The sequence below is a fragment of the Amblyraja radiata genome, chromosome 15, assembly GCF_010909765.2.
Source record: "Amblyraja radiata isolate CabotCenter1 chromosome 15, sAmbRad1.1.pri, whole genome shotgun sequence".
NCBI lineage: Eukaryota > Metazoa > Chordata > Chondrichthyes > Rajiformes > Rajidae > Amblyraja > Amblyraja radiata.
Window position 1 is genome coordinate 19,825,483 of NC_045970.1, and position 16,686 is coordinate 19,842,168.

The 16,686-nt window shown below is 38.8% G+C and overlaps 1 protein-coding gene across 1 annotated transcript; it reads left to right on the forward strand.

Moving 5' to 3' along the window:
• Window positions 1–910: 910 nt before the first annotated feature.
• Window positions 911–14,098, forward strand: tex36 (testis expressed 36). Its single transcript, XM_033033715.1, has 4 exons — window positions 911–1,114; window positions 4,856–4,999; window positions 5,893–5,973; window positions 13,336–14,098. Exons 1-4 carry the CDS (start codon window positions 1,064–1,066, stop codon window positions 13,666–13,668), a joined length of 609 nt encoding a protein of 202 aa, XP_032889606.1. The 5' UTR covers window positions 911–1,063; the 3' UTR covers window positions 13,669–14,098.
• Window positions 14,099–16,686: the final 2,588 nt, after the last annotated feature.

A 16,686-nucleotide genomic window follows, 5' to 3' on the forward strand; every position in this document is an offset into this window, starting at 1 on the left:
TTAATGTAAATTGGGTCAATCAACGTGTATTGTCACATCTCACTAGTTCCATCCAGTCAACACAGAAATTGCTTCTATTTCTGTACTTTGTTTTCTGTCAAGTTACTGGATGCTCTTTACATATAGAAACATAGAGAAAAAAAATCAATGCATTTACTCCAAATGGTTGCGAGACACTACCTTATTAAATGCTACACAATTAAAAATCAATGTCATTTGGAGTAATTCTGAGAACCATGCAGTTGGAAGCATCGACCTAACTCTTCCAGATACAATGGTCACATCAGCATATGTGAGATGTTTCAGACAACACATATATAGTACTACCATTCATCATACAAACTCCATTTACAGAGTGGCTGGGACAGTTATGTTAAGTTTACCTGGTTTAGACAAATTGATGTTCACTTACACTTATATAACATTTAATTTATTGTATCAGTGTGTCCATTCAACGCTACGAACTGCTGCGGGGCAGTTTTGAAAATTGGCTGCGATTAGTGGTTGCAACTTTGATCATTGTCATTTCAAATATATTCATCCTTTGCCATGAACACTTCAATGGTGATCTTGCTGAATGCACTACTCTAAAACAGCGAGACGGGATTTTGGAGGCAGGCCAACTGAGTAGTCAAAACGCCTACTGCTGCCGATGAAGGGCGAGGATGGATGCAGAACTATGGAAAAAATAACCGAGGAACATTATTTTTAGATTGGAGGTAGCCTCCAATAGTAAACCATATAGCGAAAATCAACTGGCAACGTTAACTTTGATATTTTTGCCACAAGTTATTTCCAGCATTCTCTTGTTTTTGGATCGGGATATTGTTTGCTGTGAAGGGCGTGTTTTGTGTTCCTATGGTTTCTGTAAACTTCAAGCTCACCACCGCGGATCTGACTCACGGGCAGGACTGTGCAGAGTGAGCCCTGGAACACTAGTTCCGACATTACATTTTACTATTTATTTTAGTATATCTCGTCTAATATTTACCAACTATTGTTTGATGTGTTTGTTAATAGCAGCAAGGAAGCATTCTGAATCCTTCCACTGCCTCTGGATAGGATGCCTAAAGGAAGGCATTGCAACCCGTGCACGCGAAACGATGGTCAATGGGTAGGAAAATAGAAACAACATTTATCAAAACATTTGTATTGCGCAATTTTATTAAACAATGGAAGAACATTTTAAGTAATGGTCCGGTTTGTTTGAATTCGCATTAATTATTTTACCAATAATAAATTACAAATGAACTTTTATTGAACTGCTTTCCAAGTAACATTTAATTTTTAGGGTTTTTTTTAAATCCTAAATAAAGTTGGAAAAAAAATCCAAAATGAAATTACAATTTTTGTTCGTTAATAATATCTTGTAACTTTAGCATCTCTCTTAACACAATGATTTTACTTAACCTTTCATTTCATGCCAGCGCATTTCTTTTAACAAAGGTTATTTTAAAAAATATTTTGCGTGACTGATGCTGTCAATTACAACACTTCATCTAAGGAGCAGGGTCAAAAACTAAAGGCTTTAAAGTGAATTAACTACAATGGAGTGGATCTAGTTTTTTGTCATTAATATGGATATGTTAATATAAACAATTTAACTGCATTATTGTTTCAACACTTGGCAGAAAAATGTGTACCATCTACATAAATAAAGGTATTATTTCATATTTATCATACAAGAGAATGACCAAACTATGTCATCGACAGCAGATTTTGTAATATCATCTGGTTATTCACATTCCTGAGGCAAAGTATGGTCTTCCTCAACTTTTGTTAAGGTCACAAAAGTCCCAGTACAGGTTACCTTGATATATTGTCTGAGATGGATTCAGTTTAAAGTTTGTCTCTCCTTGGGATAAAATACAATGATTTCATCAGGCTGATGTCGGCAAGTAGAATATATGAAAATACTATTCCAGGAAATGTCAGAAAACTATTGGTCAATAGTTGGACTAGTGATCTATCAGATTATTGGTCAAGGACTGTTGCAGGGCACATATCTAGAAATATAATGATCCCTTCCTTCCATTGCATTGGGATTTCCCCCAAAAGTCATAACAAAAACAGGTATAAAATTGCAGCAGGATCTTGATTGGTTGGGCAAGTGGGCTGAGGAATGCTTGATGGAATTTAATACAGAGAAATATGAGGTATTGCATTTTGGGAGCACTAACATGGACAGAAATAAAGTGAATGGTAGGGCTCTGGGGAGTGTTACAGTGCGGAGGGATCTAGGAGTACATGTACATAGTTAGCTGAAAATGGCATCACAGGTAGATTGGGTGATCAAAAAGACTATTGGCTCATTGGCCTGCATCAGTCAGAGTATTGAGTATAGAAGTTGGGAGGACATATTGCAGTTGTATAAGACGTTGGTGAGGCCGCATTTAGAGTATTGTGTTCAGTTTTAAGCACCATGTTATAGGAAAGATGTTGTCACGCTGTAAAGAGTGCAAAGAAGATTTATGAGGATGTTGCCAGGACTCGAGAGCCAAAGGATGTTAGGTGTATGAAACGAGCTACTGGAGGAGGTAGTTGAGGTAGGTAATTGCAACGTTTAAGAAACATTTAGAAAGGTAAATGGATAGTACAGGTTCAGAGGGATATGGGCCAAATGCAGACTAGTGGAACTAGTGTAGATGGGACATGTTGGCCGGTGTGGGCAAGTTGGACTGAAGGGTCTGTTTCCACACTCTATAATTCTATAGGTCATGTGGTACTGAGCTACTGTAACAACCCAAAACTTCTGAAATGCAAAAAAAAGGCTTGATCCAAAAAACATCCAACTTGGTTGGCTTCTGCCTCACCTCACGAAACACCATGCCAGCAAAGTATTGGGTTTAATCAGTGGTTTATCAGCAATGTGTGTTCAAACATAGGGGCAGCAGTTGCTCTCTGGCTAATGTCTGGCATTTATGATTTCTACCAGATCTTGATATTTTATATGTAGATCAGGGCATCTTTTGGTCCATTTGAAAGGAACTCCCTTTGGACAATTTCACCTAACCTTAGCAACTCACAATACTAATTCAAAATTGTTATAATATTGCAAGAAAATGAATCCTATTGGGGAATTACAAGTATAATAGAAAGAAAGACTTGTATTCCTATAGCATCTTCAACTTAACATTGAAGTACTTGACAGTCTTTCAACTCCTTTTGAGATATAGTCATTGTAATGTAGGAATCATTCATCCATTTGCACACAGCGAAATTCCCAAAAAAATGATGAAGCAATTGACTTGATGTTTGTTTTTCGTGATGCAAGCTGAGATAACCATCTGTAGGACGTGAGATAAAACCCTACTTGCCATCACAATAGTGCAAGTGATCTTTAATAATCACTTGAAAGAACATACAAGGAATCTTTCCATTTTGGAAAGAGAATTCATGTAAACAAGGTATCGATGAATCATATTGAGACACCAGGAACCATCTTGTGTGATTTTGTTATGTCTGTTTGATAATGATCCATTAGAACTCGTTGGCTCTGCAGAAAAACACATTTGACAGTTGATGCTTGAGACCTTTGATGTCTTAACACAATCGCTATTCATTTGCTTCTTTTGACCTAAATGTGAGATCCACTGAGCTATGCTTTGTGGTGAATTTGTAACAAAAAAAGGAGAAACTGTTAGATGGAGGTCTATACATATTTGAAGCTGAATTTTCAGTGACTATACTAAAGGTTTTCATCAGAACGTCTGAGTTAGGAAATTTGCAATAAACATCCCAGATTAATGGCATTAAACAGCTACATAATGGTGCCCAAGCAGTTTTCTTTATATTCTTTAGCAAAGATGCCATCAAATGTCTATTGAGGTACTCTAAAATTTTAAATAATAGTTGTTAGAAAGTGTTACCTATAAAATTTGATATCCATGTGCACTTTGGAATCTGTCCTGCAACAGAAAGTGTTTAAGAACTGGACCTGGCAGGTTTACAATACTCCAGGACCTATGTGGTGGCTGATCTATTGTCATGTCTCATGAATGTAACGTGGAAAGGTAGTGTACATGAGAGGCTGTATTAATCTTAATTGAAAATGTGTGAGTGACTGCATTAATGGTGAAGGTGGTGTTGTCTAGCATGTTTACTGTGTTAGATTGAATGGTGATTATGGTCAAGCACCAACAGATTTGAGGTTACTGAGTTTTGTCTCTGTCATCCAGTTACCCCGATACACCAGTAAGTAATGGCCTTATAGACATTGTTGTATACCTCATACATAAATAATAAGAAACTGCCTGCTTAAATTACTGAAGAAGCTACAATGGAAATTCAGTGATGCATTCCCATCAACATCAGAAATCCCACCAACTAAAAGAAAACAGCAAACTGATGAACAAAATAAAAATATTCTATGTTGTGTGGTAGATTCTAATAATAGAGCATCAGTTTTCTTAATTTATCCGAATGTTGACTAAAGTTAGAAAACTGTGGAAACATTTTCATCATTCTATTACCGATATACCATCAACAGGCCTTGCCTTCCCCAGCCCAACACTTTATGGGAAGTTATCATGAAAAGCAATTGATATAAAATGTTAATTCTGTTCATGTCTTCAATGATGCTGCACAAATTGTTGAATAATATTTTCAGCACAATCAACTGACTATTGTGATATGTAACAATAGGGGACATGTGTAGACAATGCAAACTCCACATATAATCTTCATATGAGTCTTGAATCAGAAGAGTGATCCATTATGGGTCAGTAAATAATTTTCAGCTGATTTTGAAATCTTATTAAGCATTACAATTACCCATATCCTGTTGTTTCATAGTTTGTATCCTGATGATATAGTGCTATTGTCAGAAGAGTTCATAAATGTTCTGTTGTTTTAGTTTCCCCATCTAGATGTGCAAGAACCCACATTCACTGCTGTTTTGAAATCTACCAAAGGCAAATGTATTGCAATGCAAGAAAATCGTTTTTCTCCAATCCAGTTAAACGATAGATTACCATTATTGTTCAAAGTGCGTGAGAAGGTAAGAGAGTAAGCTTATTATTGAATGTGATATTTTTACCTCCAAGGCCAAGCCTTACATAAGAATTTTATCCTTTGGGTTAATATAACTAATTTATATTCCCAAACATTTCTCTGTATCTATTTGTGCTCATTGTTTAAAAGAGACCATTTTCAAAAACATTTGCCCAGTTATTATTTGTTCTGCCAAAATTAATACTTTGACACCTAATGCAAAGGGGGAAGTATTCCAAGTATTCTGATTGAGTTTTGAATGTAAGTCTGATGATTAATTTAATACTTACAATTCACAATATTTCCAGTTTAGTTATGCTGTAATCCAATAAATGTGCTATTTCTTGATACCCCCACTGTTTTTGATATCATATAACAGCTGGTGTCAAAATAGAGAATTCTTCTATTTCCTTTTAAGACTGGGTTAGTTTGTTCAAAGATTTGGCTTCGACCATTAATATTAATGTCAAAGTTCATCATTTCTGCAGCTTGGTTAATACACAAAAATGGCTGCTTTGACAAATTGTGACAAAGGGAGGCACAGACTCAAAACGGATTCTGTATTTCCATAAATAAATAGAGAGTTGGTTGATAGGATATTGAAGTCCTTCAAAAAATGACATTTATTGTTTTCTCTTCTGCTATTATACTTTAAACATTCTTGATAAAGTTTTTGCCATTCATGTTGTGTTATGGGATATTGATTGTCCACCCAAATAGATGGCTAGGACCTCAGTTTTGTATTGCATCTGAAGATATTAAGTCCAATTGCCTCAGGAGTGCATTGAAGTCCAGGAGCTGACTTAAACACTGGCCTCCTTTGTGAATAAAACTGCATTGTTCTCATTACTGTCGATATATGGTAAATCTTATGTATTCCTGAAACATGTATTTTGTTAGTATCTATTACAGGGGAATTTTCCATTTTCAGCACATGATAACAAATACAGCTTGAGACACACAGGCGATCATCTTGACTTAGTAAGTATTTGACTTCTTTGAAGCTTTACAAACCATTCCATTTAATATATATTCATCATGTTTGGAATACAATTTTACTGACAGTATCGGTGCATTATTGAAATTACTTTCAACCTTTATAAAAAAGACTGACATTTATTTGAAATTCCAAACTTGTTTTTGGTTGAAGGTTTTGAAATTCTACGGATCTTTTCTCCTCAAAGCCTCAAGCTTTCCTGCACCATAATTTTGTTGTATTGGCAGAGAACAGAGAAAATTGTTAATGATGGAACTTAAAGCTGTCAAATTACCTTCAAACTGGATCTGAAATTATTGGGGATTTTCTTTTGGAATTTGAGTCATACAGCATGGAAACAGGCCCTTCGGCTCAACTCCATGGATGTGGAGTTGCGCCATCTAAGCTCGTCCTATTTGCCAGTGTATGGCCCATATCCCTCCAAACCATTCATCCATGTACCAATTCAAGTGTCTTTTAAATGCTGTTACAATGTCTGTCTTAACTCTGGCAGTTTGTCCCATATACTCACCACCCTCTGATTGAAAACCTTGGCCCTCAGGTTATTAGTAAATCTTGTCCTCTCACTTTAAACATATGTCCTCTTGTTTTTGATTCTCCTACTCTGGGTATTCACCCTATCTATTTCCCCTCATGATTTTATACACCTCTATGAGATCACCCCTCAACCTACTGCGTTGCAAGGATTAAAATACTAGACTGCCAAACCGCTCCATATAACTCATCCACTCAAGTCCTGGCAACATCCTCATAAATCTACTCTGCACTCTTTCCAGTTTAATGACATCCTTTCTATAGCAGGGTGATCAAAACAGAACATAATATTCTAAGTGTGGTCTCGCCAATGTCTTGTGCAACTGTAACATAACATCCCAACTTCTATACTCAATACCCTGACTGATGAACAGCAATATACCAAAAGCCTCCTTGACCACCCTATCTACCTGTGATGCCACTTTCAAGGAACTGTGTACCTGTACACTAGAACCCACTGCTCAACCACACACCCCACAGCCTACCTTGGTTTGAGTTCCCAATATGCAACACCTTGCACTTATCTACATTAAACTCTATTAGCCATTCCTCAGCCCGCTTTCTCAGTTGAGCTAGAGCCTTGTTGATATTAAGCTAATTAAATCCAATTAAAGCCTTGTTTGAAACAAAATAAACTCTGTAAACATTGCCTTCTTGTCATTTACTTAAATCAGCATCATCCTCTTTTCATTACCATTTGGACACCATTGTCCAGAGCTATATATTTGTCTCTCATTGAGAGAGATAAAGCATGGAAACACACCCTTTGTCCCACTGAGTCTCTGAGACCACCAATCACTCATTTACACTATTACTACAATCCCATTTTCATCACTTCCCACAGATTCTCCAACTCGTCCACATAGAAGAGGAATGTTAAAGTGTACAATTAAGCTACCAATCCTCACATCTTTGGAACGTGGAGGAACTGTTCACCCCAGGCTAAACCCACATAGTTACAGGAGAACGTGCAAACTCGACAAAGATAACTCCCAAGATCAGGATCAAACCTGTGTTTCAGATGTTGTGAGCATCCAACCACATATATTAGAAGATCTATCTCCATTTCTGTAACATTGTCTATCTCAGCTCTTGCCTGAATTATGAACAGATAAAATTATCATTCATAACCCTTATTATTCCAATGCACTCCTGGACTGTCACCATTCTCAATAAATATTAGATCATGCAAAATTCTGTTGCTCTTGTCCTAGTTCACATTGTTCCAATCAGCCAAATGCCTTGTCCACTGACAAACCCAGGCTCCTTATAAGAGATGACAACTGTGATCTAAAACAAACGTCCTTGTTTTTAAATGGTGCCATAGTCTTGATGCATTTCTCCAATAATACAAGCCACAGAGATATCTGCCCTCTTCCAGTTCTGATTTCACACCTCCCTGATTTTAATTGCTCCACGATAGACATCTGTACGTTCAGACTCAAGCTATAGGCTCTGAAATGTCATCCCTAAACCTCCCTGCCTCTTTACCCATTTCACCTTATTCCTTTAAGATCTATTTTTTTCATTTAGCTTGATGTTTAATATTATTCTTTCAGGCTTAGTGTCACATGTTGTTAATATTCACATGAAGTATAATACTATTATATTATACCATTCATATAGCATAATGCGTTCTTATACCACATCAGAGGTGCGACATAACTGGAACTCGTTGCTCTCCTTGTAAAGTAACTTGGGCCTTCACCATTATAAATATACAAAGCATTCAGAAAGTATTCAGACCCCTTCACTTTTCCACATTTTGTTACGTTACAGCCTTATTCTAAAATGGATTAAAAAAAATTTTTTTATCATCAATCTACACACAACACCCCAAAATAAAAAAGTGAAAACAGGTGTTTAGACATTTTTGCAAAGTAATTAAAAATAAATAACTGAAATATCACATTTACATAAGTATTCAGACCCTTTACTCAGTACTTTGTTGAGGCACCTTTGGCAGTGATTACAGCCCCAAGTTTTCTTGGGTATGACGCTACAAGCTTGGCACCCGAGTATTTGGGTAATTTCTCCCATTCTTCTCTGCAGATCCTCTCAGGCTCTGTCAGGTTGGACGGGGAGTGTCGACGCACAGCTATTTTCAGTTCCCTCCATAGATGCTCGATCGGGTTCAAGTCCGGGCTCTGGCTGGGCCACTCAAGGACATTCACAGACTTGTCCCGAAGCCACTTCTGCATTATCTTGGCTGTGTGCTTAGGGTCGTTGTCCTGTTGGTAGGTGAACCTCCACCCCAGTCTGAGGGCCAGAACGCTCTGGAACAGGTTTTCATCAAAGATCTCTCTGTACTTTGCTCCGTTCAACTTTCCCTTGATCGTGACTAGTCTCCCAGGTCCTGCCGCTGAAAAACATCCCTACAGCATGATGCCGCCAACACCATGCTTCACCGTATGTATGGTATTGGCCAGGTGATGAACGATGCCTGGTTTCCTCCAGACGTGACGCTTGGCATTCAGGCCAAAGAGTTCAATCTTGGTTTCATCAGACTAGAGAATCTTGTTTCTCATGCCTTTTGACAAACTTCAAGCGGGCTGTCATGTGTCTTTTACTGAGGAGTGGCTTCCGTCTGGCCACTCTACCATAAATGCCTGATTGGTGGAGTGCAGCAGATATAGTTGTCCTTCTAGAAGGTTCTCCCATCCCTATTGGGTTCTTGGTCACCTCCCTGACCAAGCCCTTTTCCCCCGAAAGCTCAGTTTGGCCGGACGGCCAGCTCTATGAAGAGTCCTGGTGGTTCCAAAGTTCTTCCATTTAAGAATTACGGAGGCCACTGTGCTCTTTGGGACCTGCAATGTTGCAGAAATTGGTTTATACCCTTCCCCATATCTGTGCTTTGACACAGATGACTTGGTTTTTGCTCTGACATGCACTGTCAACTGTGGGACCTTATACAGACAGGTGTGTGCCTTTCCAAATCATGTTCAATCAATTTAATTTACCACTGATGGACTCCAACCAAGTCGTAGAAACATCTCAAGGATAATCAATGGAAACAGGATGAACCGAAGCTCAATTTTGAGTGTCATAGCAAAGACAATAGACAATAGGTGCAGGAGTAGGCCATTCGGCCCTTCAAGCCTGCACCGCCATTCAATGTGATCATGGTTGATCACATTGAAGGGTCTGAATACTTATGTAAATGTAATATTTCAGTTATTTCTTTTTAATTACTTTGCAAACATTTCTAAACACCTGTTTTCGCTTCTTCATTCTGGGGTATTGTGTGTAGATTGATGATAAAACAAAAGAATTTAATCCATTTTAAAATAAGGCTGTAACGTAACAGAATGTGGCAAAAGTGAAGGGGTCCGAATACTTTCTGAATGCACTATATGTAGTGTTTTCAGTTGATTTGCATACAACATTCACATTCTGACATATACACATGCCATCAATGGACTGTTTACTCCTGTAAGATGACTGTAACCTTTTCCTCTATGTCCACTATTGCCTTCTTCCAATAGCTGTGGAACAGCATCAAGTTAAACATTCCGAAATATTAAGTTAAATACTTGGTGTTGTTAATTATTTTTTAAAATGCCATTAAAAAATTTATTTTATTACAATAAGATTCATAAGAAGAAAAGTTAAGCTATGCTACTACAATTTTGCCATAATATTATTCCCCCAAGTTGCTGATTTGCTTCTTGTACCAGTTGAGTAATCAATAATTTATAATAACTAACCTCTTCATGTGAGGTGACATATTTTCCCAATTGTTTTGATTCCTTTGAACATAAACTTCTGTTGCGGCTAATTTCAACATAATGCTCATTGAAACAGTACAATTATATTAAAATCACATACTTTGATTGCATGATATCATATTTCATCATGATTTTTTTCACGTTTCCTGTTAAGAAAACAGCAAGACATTATGTCAGCATTCTCCACGTGAATCAGGCAGAGTTTCAATTGTGATTTAACACCTATCCAAGATTACGGCCTTTTGCATTCGGGGTAATAATAATAATAATAAATTTTATTTATGGGCGCCTTTCAAGGGTCTCAAGGACACTTTACAAAAATTTAGCAAGTAGAGGAAAAACATGTAATCGGAATGAAATAAATAGTAGAGACATGACTAGTACACAAATTAAAGACAGAATTCAATTCAAAACACAATATGAGGCAATTCAAGCACAGATGAAAAGGGAGGGGGACGTGGGGCTAAGGATAGGCAGAGGTGAAGAGATGGGTCTTGAGGCGGGACTGGAAGATGGTGAGGGACACGGAATTGCGGATCAGTTGGGGGAGGGAGTTCCAGAGCCTGGGAGCTGCCCTGGAGAAGGCTCTGTCTCCAAAACTGCGGAGGTTGGATTTGTGGATGGAGAGCAGACCGGCTGACGTGGATCTGAGGGACCGTGAGGGTTGGTAGGGGGAGAGGAGGTCAGTGAGATATGGGGGGGGGCAGATGGTGGAGGGCTTTGTAGGTGAGGACCAGGATTTTGTAGGTGATCCGGTGGGAGATGGGAAGCCAGTGAAGTTGTTTGAGGACTGGAGTGATGTGATGCCAGGATTTGGTGTGGGTGATGAGTCGGGCGGCTGCGTTCTGGAAAGTCGGCTGCTCTGGAAGGATGATCACATGGGATCCAGCGAGAGATAGTCATAGAGTGATTCAGTGTGGAAACAGGCCCTTCGGCCCAACTTGCCCACACCAGCCAACATGTCCCAGCTACACTAGTCGTACCTGCCTGTGTTTGGTGCATATCCCTCCAAACCTGTCCTATCCATGTACTTGGCTAACTATTTCTTAAATGTTGGGATAGTCTCTGCCTCAACTACTTCCTGTGGCAGCTTGTTCCATACACCCACCACCATTTGTGTGAAAAAAATTACCCCTCAGATTCCTATTAAATCTTTCCCGTTCATCTTAAATCTATGTCCTCTAGTCGTTGATTCACCTATTCTGGGTCAAAGAATCTGTGCATCTACCCGATCTATTCCTCCCATGATTTTATACACCTCAATAAGATCACCCCTCATCCTCCTGCATAATTGTTTAGTTTAGTTTAGAGATATAGTGTGGAAACAGGTCTTTCTTCCCACTGAGTCCATGCCAACTAGCGATTATCTATACACTAGCTCTATCCTACACACTGGGGACAGTTTACAGAAGTCAATTAACCTACAAACCTGAAACAGGCACAAAGTGCTGGAGTAACTTAGTGGGTCAGGTAGCATCTCTAGAGAAAAAGGATGGGTGATGTTTCAGGTCGGGATCTACAGACAAAATAAAGGGAGGGAACCGGAGGCAAGCGGAGGTAACTGCATTTGGAATGTGGGAGCATGTGGAATATGAAACCAGAGCACCCGGGGAAAAAACTGCACGTTCACAGAGAGAATGTACAGGCAGCACTCGTAGTCAGGATCGAATCCAGTTGTCCGGCATTGTAAAGGGCCTGTCCCACTTGGGCATCATTTACGCGACCTCATTTACGCGTCACGACGCCGCGCGGTGCTTGATAACGTAGGCAGTGACGCGTGGTCGCGGGTGTACAAAATCTTTGTGCGCCATCTGCGTGACTTGCAAATGACGCCCAAGTGGGGCAGGCCCTCAAGGCAGCATCTATACCACTGCGCTACTGTGCCAAATTAAATTGGTTATTTTGTTTTGTTCAGCAGTAGCTCAGATGAAAAATAGCTGCAATCAAAGGGAAATGGCCCATACCTGCTCATTTCTCTCATTATTAGTAACCGTGACACTGTTAAATTCTTATGATTAAGTCAAATATAGAATTTTATAATTACAGACTTAATAGTAAATTTTAGCTCTAAAGATCATTTCAGAATTTCTAGTCTGAAGAAGGGTTTCGGCCCGAAACGTCGCCTATTTCCTTCGCTCCATAGATGCTGCTGCACCCACTGAGTTTCTCCAGCATTTTTGTGTACCTTCTAAATAGAAATATTGATTTGGTTGATTAAACCATGGCAGAATAGAAGAAAATGAATTGCGTAGTTCCTGTTCATTATTTGGAGGAAGATTGACTAATTTTAGTTATATTCCTTTTAGTTAATTAGTTATAATTAACGTTAAGTTCATTATCCTTCTCTGTTATTTAAAATTGAAATAATAGTTTATTACTAATTGTTGGTGGTAGTGGGACAGCAAGTAGAGCGGTTTCTTCATAGCTCCAGTAAGCCTTGTTCAATGCTGACCTCGGGTCCTAATTGTGTGATCTCCCTGCAACTGTGTGGATTTCCACTGGATGCACAATTGCTTCCAAACTCCAAGGTTGGTAGGTTAATTGGCTATTGTAAATCATCCCTCATGTGGATGAGCTGTGTGAGAGAAGGATGATGTTGATGCATCAGTGAGAGAGAATACATTACAAGGAAACACATAGCTAAATGGGATTGCTCTGGCATAGACTTTGTGGCCTCCTGCCATGTACAGTTTTGAGAAAATCTGAGAAATACGGAATTATTATGTTAGTGCATGCATTGGATTCATCAAAGTTACAACAGATCCCCATCTATATAAGACAAAGCATTATCACGGTTGGCCAAGTGATTGAAATTATTGGGACACAAATTCCAAATACTGTTTAGATGATCAGTTTCTCCAGACATAGATTCACCAAGTGACGAGAATGCAGATCCACTGTATCCCAAATAGTCATTAAAACATGTACAGAATCATGCATTACTATCTCTACTCAAGATTCACGTGACTTCTGCTCCTTTCTGATATTCTATACGAGTCCAAAACGTGATGAAATAATGAATTTGTTTCTATCTGATTAAATGGCTCTCTACTTTTGAATTGTGTGTTATATTTTCAATCATAGGGACTGGGACGGAAAAAGGTCTCTGCAGAAAAGCAGACCGTTGATCTGCGGGACCCTGGGAAAGCCTCCATGATGAAGAGCAGATTTGGTATTACCATATATCAGACATCTTACCTGGGTAACCAGGATACGGAACATCCTAACTATAGACGTTATCCCAAAATTCCTCGCGAGAGTTCGCAAATGGCACAGTCTCAAAATTCTGCTGATTTAATGTGGTTTGGGAAAAATAATTCCCGATACAGAATTCCGATGGAGGTTTTAGGAATTACTCAACGTTCTCTCCTTTCTACTGACAAAAAGTTTTATCGCACAAGATTCCTTCCAAAATAACTGCTTAAAGATCCCTATTGGTACCTATTTTGATTTTTGTATAGTCTTACATTAATAGAAAATAAATACATTGCCAAAATATGCACAGGTGAAATTATGCATTCTCTGGATATTTTGTCGTCATGCAAACACAGATTTGCATTCATTCCCAATCAGTATTTCATGTATAGTATAATGTAAATTCCACAATCATTATGTTTCCTGTTGGAAACTCCCACTGTTTTTCCGAGGTGCTTGTTAATTATGCACATGGCATTTCATGTCAATAGGCACATAACCTGTTTCAATAGAGATACAGGAGGACACGTTTTAAGAAGTATTTCCCCCACTAGAAATGTAACTGCACTGTTGTGGTGGCTGCCTCGCCAACAGTCTGTCTGTCCTTTCGTCTGTTTTGTTATTTTAAGTAGGTGTTCAAAAGTATGTTTTAGTGTTCCTTGGTTTGTTTTATGTGGGGGGGGGGGACTTTTTTTCAAACTCTTACCTCGACGGAGATGCGATTTTTTTTTCGTATATCGTATCTCTGTCCCCACTGCGGCCTAACATCATGGAGTTGGCGGCTTTTCCTGGAGACCGACCCAGCGCTCCAAACCACGGGAGTCTGTGGGATTTTAACATCGCGGAGCTTGCGATCCCTTTGCCGTGGATCGAAGCTCCAACCGTGGGGCCTGTGGACTTTAACATCATGAAGCCCGCGGTCTCTAGTAAGAAGAGACGGATTCGGGAGCTCCATGCCGCGGAGAGAATTTCAACTGCCCCGACGCAGGAGTTTCGATCACCCCAACTTCGATCGTCGACTGTGGGGGCTTTGATCGCCCCGACCGCGGGAGAACAAAGAGGAAGAAGATGGAACTTTATTGCCTTCCATCACAGTGAGGAATGTGGAATCCACTGTGATGGATGTTTATGTTAACTTTTATGTGATTGTGAGTCTTGTTGCTTTTCACTTAGTATGGCTGTATGGTAACTCAAATTTCACTGTACCTTAACTGGTACATCTGACATTAAACTGACATTGAAACCTTGAACCTTGAGCTTAATAAAATAGTAATCTTGAAAGAGGTAGTTGAGAAGTGAGGTTTAAACTGACCTTGAAACCTTGAAATATTCTAACCCATTGAAACAGACTTCTTATCAGAGATACCCTGTACTATTAAAGTGAAAGTGTAAAGTATTGTGTTATTGAAATTTTCTTTTTCTACCTGCAATGTTATTCAGAATTATGACATACCATTGGAAATTATATCAAACTGCTGAAGCAGATACTGTACGGGAGATGATGAGAGCTAAGTCCTATTTGCTTTCACCAGAAAGGGAGGAAAAGAGCAAAACCTGGAATTGGATCAAAGGGGGAGCTGTAATCACCGTTGTTTGTGATTATAGCTCTGTCTTAATGGGAGGAGTTTTGCTTTAGAAGTAGGGCCTGTCAGCTATGAGGTGACTTGTCAGGGACTGCAATTCCATCAGATAGCACAAGGTATATATCATCAATTCATCAGTGGATTAAGCCCTCTTAAGATAGAGAAATAGAAAGTAAGGAAATGATATCATAGTGTCAGCTGTGACATGAAGGTTATTGTAATCACCAAGCAAATGCATTTTCCTGCAGAATAAGAAATTTGGGTTCATATCTGCAAATATTTGGGGGTAACATTTCATGAGCCTAAGTGCAACAAAACCAGGAAAGAAATACAAGTAGGAATTGGCCATTAATCGCTTTGAATCTGCTCTACCATTCAATAAGACCACAGATTCATCTGATGCTGGCTTGCCCCCAATTTTCTGTTTCCCATAAAGCTGGAGTTTCTACAGACCATACATTTATCTATCTTGACCCCAAGCATATTCAATGTTTCAACTTCTCCAGGTCTCAGTCGTAGAAAGTTCCTTAAATTCATGTCACTCTGAGGAAAGCAATTCCACCTCATTGCCATCTTGTAGGAATGATCCCTGGTTTTGAAAATACCCCTTAGTTCTTGATTGTTCCAAGAGGTGAAACGTCCTCTCAGTATCTGCCTTGTCATGTCTCACCCAATTATTATTTTTGGCAAGTAATCCATACTATCATACAGTTATATAGCCGTATGCTTGCATTCATTTCATACTTTATCCTTACTAAAGTCCAGCCTTTGTGCAAAATATTTAATTGAATATCAGGCACAATCCCAAATACATTTTTTTCTGTTTTCCCTCCATTTTCTTTAGATTATTTCTTAGAAAGAGGGCAGCAGAAATTCTAGCAGATAGAAATATTTTAAATAGACTGCGTAATGTTAACCATATCTTTTCAAGATTTTGTAAGGTTTTCGATGTTTTTCAAAATTGTATTTCTACATTCCAAGTTCCTCAAGAAACTAAATGAAAAAGTTTATGCAATCTTGGATATTTCCTGCATGATGCATGGTACCTGTCTCAAAATGACAGTTTTTAATTAATGTTTTCTTTCCAAAATCAACATACTGCTTGGTGATATCACAGATAGATAAAGCTCTTTGGAACACAATTAAACTTGACATTCTTCATACACGAGCCCCAGTCATTAATGCCAAAGCACTTTTTGCATATTCCTTTCACTTTTACTAGTTGTTTATAACCATAGGAGGGAGTCAGAGGAGGCATTGCATTGTTGGCTTCACCCAATCTCCATGTACATGCATCACCAAACACAGGAAATTTCTGATGCTGGAATCTTGAGCAAAAGCAAAATGCTGGAGGAACTCAGCAGGTCAGGTAGCATGTATGTTCAGTCTGAGGAAGGGTCCCAATCCAAAACTTGTCCATCCACCCCGCCCACAGATATTGACTGCCTTCTGAGTTCCTCCAACACTTTATTTTACATGAACTGCCAGCAGGAGGCATGACTTAGAAACTCTGAGCAATTTCTGCATATTTACCAGATAATTGCAGCAAACCTTCTCTGACTCCAACCAGTTCAACACAAATAAGAAGAACCTAAGAGTATCTAAATTGTCACGTCTCAGCTACTTGCTTCTTTAATGACCGATGGTATGCATTTAA

Bases quoted from the DNA above. Each gene is read 5' to 3' on its own strand.
- tex36 (XM_033033715.1), top strand. From the start codon at position 1,064: ATGCCTAAAGGAAGGCATTGCAACCCGTGCACGCGAAACGATGGTCAA. The intron at 5,000-5,892 runs GTAAGAGAGTAA...GTATTTTGTTAG, and splicing joins TGTTCAAAGTGCGTGAGAAG to TATCTATTACAGGGGAATTT. The intron at 5,974-13,335 runs GTAAGTATTTGA...TTTCAATCATAG, and splicing joins CAGGCGATCATCTTGACTTA to GGACTGGGACGGAAAAAGGT.